This window comes from Volvox carteri (assembly GCF_000143455.1).
Source record: "Volvox carteri f. nagariensis unplaced genomic scaffold VOLCAscaffold_21, whole genome shotgun sequence".
NCBI lineage: Eukaryota > Viridiplantae > Chlorophyta > Chlorophyceae > Chlamydomonadales > Volvocaceae > Volvox > Volvox carteri.
In genome coordinates this window covers 1,616,194-1,626,392 of record NW_003307564.1, presented here as the reverse complement: position 1 = coordinate 1,626,392, position 10,199 = coordinate 1,616,194, and the positions used below count along the sequence as shown (strand labels likewise).

The 10,199-nt window shown below is 57.0% G+C and overlaps 1 protein-coding gene across 1 annotated transcript; it reads right to left on the bottom strand.

Moving 5' to 3' along the window:
• Positions 1-1,653: 1,653 nt before the first annotated feature.
• VOLCADRAFT_91573 (uncharacterized protein) lies at positions 1,654-9,643 on the bottom strand (the record flags this gene model as incomplete). The annotated part of the gene is made up of 8 exons (XM_002950962.1): positions 1,654-1,994; positions 2,319-3,594; positions 4,102-5,620; positions 5,976-6,107; positions 6,449-7,259; positions 7,578-7,737; positions 8,425-8,765; positions 9,625-9,643. 8 exons carry the CDS (start codon positions 9,641-9,643, stop codon positions 1,654-1,656), a joined length of 4,599 nt encoding a protein of 1,532 aa, XP_002951008.1.
• Positions 9,644-10,199: the final 556 nt, after the last annotated feature.

The following is a 10,199-nucleotide window of genomic DNA, read 5'->3' as shown; positions in this document are numbered from 1 at the left end:
TTTAAGAACGGTGCCTGCTTCTCCTCCGGCAATTTTTTTCCTTCACTGCTACCGTGCAAAAGTAATGAGTACAGGCAACATATCTGAAAAACTCCACCAGATAATGATAATGCGGTTTGGCAAGGACAATGTAAGTACAAAGCTGAACGATGCTGGCGATGATAGAATAACAGGCAGTCCAATACTTCATAAGGAATATTAACTGTGGTCCATATTGCGTTTTCCTCACGTATAGGTTCTGGATTGCCTGCTCAACCGCCTTCCTGGCAGCAGTACAGGCCGTCACCATAATTTATAGGATGCAACCGCGATAGACTGTCGATAAGGTGGACCTAACTGTAAACAAACACATCGTTACACCCAGGATACATCGTTTTTTCGTCGTCTTTCCATTCGCGGCGCACAGTATTACATAATGCAAACGAGTGACCATATAGGCTCAGTAATGTCACGGGCATCTTACGGGTTGCAACCAATGCGTTTACTGGATTGAGCTATAAAGTCTGCGCGGTGGCCGCTATTTCGAGTTTTTACTCATCACCCGTCCACGTGCATGAAAAAAGCTTTACGGATGGGCGACACATCCTCCCAAGCAGTCATACGTGCTGCTAGGTTCTGGTCGCAAGGGAACGGGATTTGGCGTGCGCACTGCAGGCACACCATCGTCCTCTACATCACCGTTGCTGCTACAAGTGCCGGTTATCTCTCGTTGCCGCTATCATCCCTGTTTCCGCTGGCCTACCACAGCTGGCCCCGCAGCTGCGTTGCTGTCCGCGTTCTCCGCCGGTGCCCAATGTCGCAGGCCTCCCGCACCGTGCATGCTATAAAGGCCATCAAAGCTTTCCCGCATTCTCACTTGGCCACTTATACCCAGAAGTCACCCGCATATTATTGTGCCGCCACGTGTGCCCAGAAATAAGTTTTCAGAATCCGCACCGCCGTCAATCTGGATAAGCACAGGAAAAATGTAGTTCGACGGGTCGTGCCGCATTAACGGATGCCCGGCGCATCCTGGCAGATCTCTACAAGACGGGAAATCTGGTGGAGACTGTGTTCCGCTAATCACTTGGTACGTTGGTGTCGCAGATAAGGGCCAGTGGCGAGTATGAATGGTTTTGTAATATTGACACCCCTACTTTTTTGCGGTGCTTATAGTAATGCTCCACAGGGAGGCCACACGTGCAAATCCCTCGGAGCCGAGGAAGGCGGGGCCCTCGCTGTATTGTGCAGTGGTGGTAGCATGCAAGGCATATGGGCGTTGAGGGCCCGCACTTCCAACCAAAATCCAACGCCATGATAAGACGAAAGAATGCTCTGTTGTCCAGCCTAAGGCAGAAGGAGATGCCTTACAACTTGATCACTGATCACTCGGCGCCCACCATCACCAGTCCCAAGCACGCCCGTCACGGTATTTTGCAATCGCGACCGTGCAATTCTAGCCACATTCACATTGACGGAGTCTTGTGTTTCGGCTCCCAAGTTTTATGCCACCGCGTGCCCGCGGCTTCTTGCACTCTTATTTCTGCATCATAATCACGCACTAGAGTAAACGAACCGTCCGGACCGCAACCACAACACTGAAGTCAACCCGACAAAACCCACGCCAACGCCTCCATGCCTGTTCCACGAGTAATTTGTGTCCTCATTGGTCTATCACAATTCCGTACGCCGTATCCCGTACTTTTGCTCTAGCAGCCCATCCGACTCTGAGTCACTGCTGTCACTGTCATTATCTAGCGGGACGTATTTGGTGCGGATCACGGGCCCAATCGATACCGCCGCAGATGTTGGCCCCGAGGAAACTTGTGGTGGCGGCGCTGTAATCACGCGAGGCTGGTTATCAGACCATCCGCTGGAGCTGGATATGGATGTGTGGTTGGCACCTGCTGCGTTACCGGGTAGCGCATTGCAGTGATCCGCGCGATCCAGCGCAGTTGGGAACTCGGCTCTCCAGGAGTGGGGAACGGATGGCCGTACAGGTCTGGCTACGTCATCTGAGTGGTTCCAAACCAGGAATTAATGCAGACCACACCATGTAAAGCGCGGGAGGGGGAAACGGTAGGGAGCAAGGACAGGCGGATGGTATGGTTGTTCATTGCTACCGACCGCTCATATGTGGTGTATGAGTAACCGGCCGACACCGAGATGACGCATGTTGGAATTCAATGGCACATGGCAGTTTGCAATTCCTACCCACAATGCGCCTGCCGTTTGCATGTGTTTCGACCTGGGGTCATTTCCCACCTCATGTTGTATCCTCTGCATCAATCAGCCGGCAGACAACATAGCCCACGAACACCGCCCATATCCAGACTCACCAGCTTCTGAAACCATGGAGTGGTCACTAAGGTCGTCGCTGTCGCTACTGGTCCGTCGCGGCCTTCGTTGACCCCGGCTGACGACCCCGCCAGAAGCTCGCTCACAAAGCCGCGGCTTGCATTCCAAACGCTGATAGTCTGCACTCGCACGGATCGTTGTGTTCGGCTGGAAAGGTGAAGACAAACGATCCGCAACCTCAAGCCCTGCACTGTCTCCGTTCCCCAGATGGCCTGCTGAGCGACCCCCAGACGCACTTGCAGCAGCAGCACCGCATCCAGATTGAACAGAAGGTGTAGCTTCAATTTGAGGTGCCTGCGCTGCACACACCCTGCTGTTAAGGTTTAACAGCAGTCGTTCGTGCGGCTGGGCCGTTGAAAACGCCTGATGCGCTGGCAGCGCGTGGCCGCCACCTTGCGCGACTGCATCATCCCTCCCTGAGCCACTGCTGACGCCGCCGCTGCTCTGATTCGCACCCTTGCATTGCAGCAATGGCTCACTGCATGTGTCCTGCCGAAGGATCGTATGGCTGCCGGACTGGATGGAGCCTCCCCCGCTAGAGCTGAAGCCGTTGTTGCCACGGCTAATGTCGTCCGCAGAGATCCGTGAGGTGCTTGAGTGGTAGGAGAGGATAGAGCTTTGGAGTGACGCCATGCTCCACACGCTGGCACGGTCGGAAGCCTCCGAAAACACCGACATGCGGTCCACCCGTTCTACGGAAGAAGCTGTGGCTGCGGCTGCGGCTGCGGCTGCCGGCTGTCGCACCCAAGGATCATTCGGGATGGCGCTGGCATCAGTAGGTGCCGCGTATTCAACTCCTCCACCCGAGCAAGCCAGCGTAGCTGCCATACCGGATGGCCGTGCCTCCGTCGATGCTGACCCAGCTGTGGTGGCAATGCTGGGCCGTAACTTACCTGGTGTCTTCACGCTGGCGCTGGCTGCACATGCTGTACTGTTGCGAGAGCTCTTCGGAGTCCCGTCACCCGGCTGCTGATTCGCAACATGCTCCTGACGCTTACACGTTAGGCCATTGGACGAGCTCTCACAGCCACCTGAGACCATGCCATCGCACTTTGCATCGTATAATTCGGCTTGCCGGCTAGCTTGGCGCAGCCCATAAGTTGTAGTTGAGGTAACAGCCACGGCAGCAAGTCGGCACGTCGCCTCCGGGTTAATGGCCCGCACACTGCTGGTGCTGTTTTCTTGTCCGCTAGTAATCAGGAGCCGCTGGCATGCGGTGCAGGCTACACTGCGAAGCTTCTGCTGAAGGCTAGCGACCTGAATCGCCAGGCCAGGGCAGGGCGGGGGCCAGGGTTTCGGATAAGGAGGCGCTCCGCGCGGTGAGGAGGCTATGGACAGAACGATTCCGCTTGCATTCTACAAAGACCCTGCGTTTGGTCACGTGGGGCTGCATTTCTTTCCCTTCCCTTTCCGTTTCTCACATTTCACCTGTTGTATTGTGGAGTTTGATAAAGCATTCGGCAGGCATTAGGAAGCCCTTGGTTCCCCCAGTCGTGTTAGACAGCTATGCAGGTACCAGGCACCCTCGACCACATAACACACACAAATGCCCCATGTTCCTAAAATTTCAAAACAGAAGCCTGATGTTGCTAGCGAATTAACTTGGGTATTCAAGAAGACAAACCCATCGCAAATGCCGGCACTGCACGGCTCGCATGGCCCGATTCGCGAGCCCTATGTGGCAGCTGGTGTCAAAACAAGGCTACAGGTGCCATGACGCAAGATAACACCTTAATAGACAAAAACCTGCCTTTCCTGACTTACCTGTCTCCGCAGCTGCAGCACCTCTCGCTTCAGTAGCACCGGGTCCATAGGCAGATCGTCACTCCCCTCCCCATCAGGCGCTGACAACTCCACGGCTTCCCCGCAGTCGGCAAGCACTGCTTGGCTCGTCGGCCTGCGCTGCTGAAGTTGCTCATCGCTCCAACGGTCAGAGGATTGTGGCTGCGTATGCTGCAGGGGCAGCTGCTGTGGAGGCTGCTCGGTATGCTCCTGCGGGAGCTGATAGAGATGCAGTTGTTGGAAAGCATGTGGTACGGGTTGTTGCACGGAATGTAGGTTATGAGGGAGTTCCTGTCCTCGGAGCTCACCGCGGCTGTCCTGCGTATCGGGGCGTCTGGGCGGTTCCTGCAGGCGATACGGGTCCGGCATTGCAGCTGAGACCCGGTGCAGTCCATGGCCCCTTGCTAATTCGCCGGGTGGTTGCTTCTGGGTCTGTGTGAGCGGATGCTGCTGAGGTGGACGCTGTAGTGAGAGGCTGGACTCCTGACGCGTGTGCGGGTCTGCAGACGCTGGGCGTTGTAACGGCTGTGCCTGGGGTGCTCCTGCGGCGGGGTGCTCAAGGTTGGTTGTGGATGCCGTGGTAGGCTGCCGATCAGTCCCAAGATAGCCGCTATCATAGGAACCTCGATTTCCCGCCGCTGTGGCAGGACCAACCGCGGAAGTGTCCGACGTAGCAGCTACTGAGGTTGTGACCACTGTCCCCGTCGTGTGCATTGCCGAGCCGCGGTCATACCCAGTGACCTGGACACTGGACTGCAGCCATCGGTCTAGGCTTTGGCTAGCAGCCGCAGCCACACGCTTCTCGGTAGGGGGTCCCCCGGCACTATCAGCAGCTGCTTGGTTTGCGCACCAGGTCCCACTGCAGGTGCCCGTAACGTCCGCGCCGACAGTACTGGCCATCTCAGGGCCGAAGGATGCTGCAACCCAGGGCTGCTGACCCAGCCCTTTCCCAGTGCTAACAGGGCCGCAAGGGTGCTGCTGTGCTGCAACTGGGGCCTCAGCCATCGGCGCGGTAGCGCACGCAGCCTGGCGGGCAGTGTTGAAGCCTCGAGCACCATTTGCGACCATGCCAGTCATCCTCCATGCTGTGACGCCACACACGGTCGATGCAGTCATGGCTTCCTCGCCAGTGGCATAGGGCTGCTGCTGGAGCTGAGTGTGAGGCCATGTCGGCTCGTGCGGCTGGCCAGGCGTGGCCGCAAGAAATTGCGAATCGCGCCCAGATATCGGCGCTGCGGGCGTGCCCATAACCCCACTCGCAGCATCGGTCCACTCGGTGGAGCCGGTCCGTGACAGTGAGGACGCCCCGCTGGTCACGCCAGCAGCAGAAACCCGCACCGCTGGCAACACCGGTAAACTTCCCCCTGCTGCTAGAGGAACTGATGAGGGTGCTGGGACTCTCGAGGAGGGCGTCCAAGTGCTTCCCTCGAACGCTCTGCGGCTGACTGCGGCAGCGGAGCGCTCTCCAGGTGCCTCCACAGCGGCCGCGCGATACTGCAGCCTGCACGCTAGGAAATCAGTCGTGGCGGTAAGGAGGTGAAGTGCCCTCTGCAGTATACTCAAACACACGCATCTTTTACAATCAATTTGGGTATGTCTCCAATAAATCCAGGTCATAGTCGACACGCATGCGCTGACATTCAAAGGCAGCTTCACAGGTACAGCGTAAAGGGCATCAGCGGGTCTTCCAATCTGGTACTCACTGTGCTATGACTGCTATTTCTGCAACTGTCTGCATGGCTCAAGCCAGGGTTGGGAGACTTCAATCTGCCAGAAATATACCGCAGAAGACTCTTATGACACACCAGTCTGAACCAGTCCGCAGCAGCGGCTGTCTCCCCCAGCCCCACACCCACCTGGGGTCCCTTGGCAGACCCAGCATATCGCCTCCTTCAGAGCTGCTGCCGCCGCCGCCTTTCACGGAAGCTGCTATGAGGCGGACAACCCCAGATGATCGCCCGGATTCGACAGTAGGGCCCGGGGCCGTCCTGAGTTACAGCAACGCAACGAATTATGTGGTGAGGAAGCCGCGCGCACGAGGCAGCTAAACAGTGCAGCGCCATCTGGCGTTTGAGCAACAGCCGTGTCAAATGCAGAACGCAGGTAATGGAGTGCCGACGCAGGCAGACAGCAGGCAGCCAGTTTCATGCCAGTCGTCAGCTGTCGGCACTGAAGGCCTGCGGACAAACCAAGCATGAAGGGCGCCCCCTCTCACTTTATGCCATGCGTGCACCGCCTTGCATGAGGACACCAGGACAGAAACAACAATGGCTCAGTTAACCATGAAGGTGCTCCAGTGCAGGCCTGGATCCTAGGGTTACCTTCATACCTAAACGGTGTGGGCGCTGCCGAGCTCCGGGGTACCGGAGGCGAGTCCCGCAGAGTCCCCGCGCCCGGGGCAAGTCCTAATCCAGGCGCGTCACAGACTGGAGGTGCAGCCGGTCCGCGGGCGCCGTATCGCACGCCACCGTTCAAGCCGTGCGCGGGCGCTGCCACTGGCATCCTTACCCCGGTAGCATTCCCCAGGCCCCACTTCTCGCCACCTCTCATACCGCAGCCAACGGCTCCAGCTTCGCCGTATGCTGCCTCACCCTCTCCCGTCAAAATCTTCATGGCCTTGCTGGGACTAGTCATTAATTTGCTTCCACTGCCCCTCAACTGAAATATGCTGAAGGCATCATATCGACTGGCGGACCCCGGCACAGGTGCTGAAACCGGCCTGCAGCCGGATGGTGTGCCGTCCAAGCCAGCGCGTGGCGTCCCCGCTGCTTCCAGAGTGGATACGCTTCCACGTGCTTGCCCTGACGGTTGCTGCGTCTGGCCCGCGGGCCCGCGGCCGTGCGGGAGTGTTAGGCGTGGGCCCGCCGCCGCTGCCGTCACTGTGTCCAGCACCGGTCTGAGCTCCAAAGGCGCGGCGCTTTGCCCTGTCAATTCAGCTTTCACCAAGTACGGGAGAACTCTGAGGCCGCTGCCACCAAAGCCGCTGCAGCCACTGCCATTAGCTGCGGCCCCACCGGTAGAGTTTGGACCGCCGGCGGGGCTAAAACATTCACTCCTGGTCTCCCGGCCGTGCGCCTGAAGCTGCGGCTGAGCAGACGGGTCTGTGAAGCGCGCTTCATAACAGCGCGCAACCGGACTCTCTGTGGACAGCGGCAATGCAAGGAACGCGAAAAATAATCAGCAATTAAGGGAACAGCTCTTATTGCCCGGCCGTTCCAAAGCCGCACAAGCGGGCTACTCCTTTCAAGCCTCCGCGCCAATTTCGCATCCCTCGTGGATGCACTGCAGATGCACGCTACCGCAGTGTCTACTTGCAATAAAAAGAAGTAGACGGTTGGCCGCACTAGGACAACCCGGCCAAGAATCGCTACACAACAAAGAACCGCGCACCATGCGGTTCCCTGTGACGACAGCCGCTCCGCCAACCACCTGCCGACCCCCCCCTGAGTAGCACCCACCACCGGTAAAAATAAGCAGCAGGAAGGCACCGTCTGACTGCACGGCGCGATCCGGTAGCGTGGAGCCATACGCAAACTGGAGCGCGGCTGTGTACACGGCCGGGTGATCAGTCCCACGGACGCCACGCACCCACACGCCAACCAAGGGCACACTGTACACCTGCAAAGGACGCAGGCAGCAGGTGGCGATTGGTGGAGACTCAATCGTGTCACGATAGCATGGAAGGTCTATGAAAGGGCTCTGTTGCAAAGGCAGCGCTGAAGCTCGCCATTGTTCGACGCATGTGCGGTGGCAGTTGGCTACAGCATGTGTGACACGTACATGCAGGCTCAAGGTAGCGCGCAGCGATAGCAGCCTGGCAACTGCAAGCGGATGCGATGTGTTCCCAATGCGCCAAGGCTCAGCGAGACCCGTGATACCTCAGGCTTGCATGTCCGAGCCCACGTCAGCTGAACAAAACTGAACAAACTTTTTTCCTGCCCGAAAAAACCGAGACTCCATGAAGGGCCCAGCCCAACCCCACACACGTTTGCGTCATCCTCCGCAAGCGGAAGCAGGCTCCTGGCCTGGTCCATGGTCAAGAAGCCATTCTGCGCAGGTGATTAAAAGGCATGCCGTAGACTGACTTAAGCAGATCATTGAAGCAAGGATTTCGTCCCTCAGCAGGTTTGCCCTGTGGCCCAGCGGCCCTTGCCAGGTTGCCGATTACAGCTTGCAATGCAAAAGCGGGATTGTACGAGCTGTCGGCGGACACGCCTCATTGCCCAGTGCCGAGCCTTGACATGCATGGTGCTGTAAAAATAAAGCGATCATCTACTGCTGAAACTGTCAGCGGGGGAGGCCCACCTGCACGCCTGCCTCAGGACCCTGATGGTGAGATAGGTTTTGTGCCAAAGGGACATCGCACAACCGCTTCGCGTACAATGGCGTCAGGCACAAAGTCACCGCCGGAAGCAGCAGCTTAGCAATCAGGGTTGTTGAAGGACAGCTGCCCCTGGACGTGTTCCCCGTAGGTTCGATGGAGCCACTTGTTTGCAAGGCCAGGGCCAGCGCAAAGCCAATGGTAAGGCGAGAAGCACCGCGCTGGTCCAGGCTGTGCTGCAGATTCTGGAGAAGGATGCCCAACTGGTCGGGGCTGAGACCACTGGTGGAAGTGGTAAGCGGCACCGCCAGTGAGCCAGGGGCAGCTGCAAAGCAGTGGCGTAAGACAGATGAGTTGAAGACATGTGCGATTTGCAAAGTTACTGCGACACGTTGACACAAGCACCGCTCGGGTCTCACGTTGGTGCGTGGGCGCTGCAATTTGGAGGCTAATATGCACTCGACTCCCATTGGTGCAAGATACATTTGCAACGGTGACCCTGCCCGGTCCAAGGCGCAGATGCAGATCGCTTGTAACGCTGATGACCGGTAAATTGTCCTGCATAGAAAATATTGGTGTTTCCCATAGTAACCTGTTCAAGGACCCAAGGTGCGCGGTCCTCATACCTTTAACTCGACGACCTCAGCACGGCCCAGCGGTGTTCTGTCCCAGAGAAATTTCCTGCTAGATGGAAATTTCAGCGTTCTACCTGATGTTTGGTTTGTGAAAACAGTAAACGGTGCCTGTGCGACTATAGAATCGCTAACAACAGGTGCCGCAGGTGTAGCTCCTAGTACCTGCGGCGCTGACTTATTGAAGAAAGCAGACCTATACATGGTCCGCCCGTTCGGTTACACTTATACGGCGCAGACACTGAAAGGTGAGGAAGAAACCAAGAATGCATAGGTCTGAAAGGTGCCCATGTCTTCCATTATTTTTTTCATACATAACAGTATGTCGCAGTTGTTCATAGCGAGCGTTCTGCGGCGCTGCCAGTCCACGCAAGGTACAGCTGTCGGATTCAATGCAATACCGTACAAATGCCATTCTTTCACAGAAGTGCGACAGCGCATTTACAAACCCAGTCTGCTTGGGAGATTGGCAGATGCTTGCATCTTGCAATACGGCGATGTTCAAAGAGGTTGCATACAAAAGGGATGCTGACCAGCAACTCAGCTCCGCACCGCTTCGAAACATCGGCATAATTCATAAACTAACCATTTTACAGATGCCCTGGTGACGCGCTTCCTGTGGGAAGCGGTGACAAGGCACGCCGTACATATCAGGAGGCAAGCCGAACTCCCGTACGCATGAAGCACGTGCATACTTTTAGACGTGGCCGTACGCCAATAAGCAAGCCGGCAAGTACAGGAAATCATCCGCCCCGTAAACTTTCGGGATGAAGCACGCTATTTACACGCGGAGCGGGGCCTGCCACACGGGGGTTGGCACAAAACAAGGACCACGGGCGAAAGCCGCACAAGCATTTGGAATGCCATGACATGCATTCCGAGATCTGCAGCAATGCTAGCCCCTCGTGTCACAGCAGCCGTTGCTAAGAGCAAGCGGGCCAGGAGAAGAGTTCCGGACCGGGTGACTGAGGTCAGCTGGAACCTGTAGAACCTTGCGGCCCGTAACCTTTCGAAGCTAAGACTGGAATTTGATGCAGAGCAACCAACTTAAAGGCCGAGGGCAATCCCAATAAGGATGCCTCTCCCTGTTATCCGCCAGAATCGACAGTCAACGACCGAACTACGGG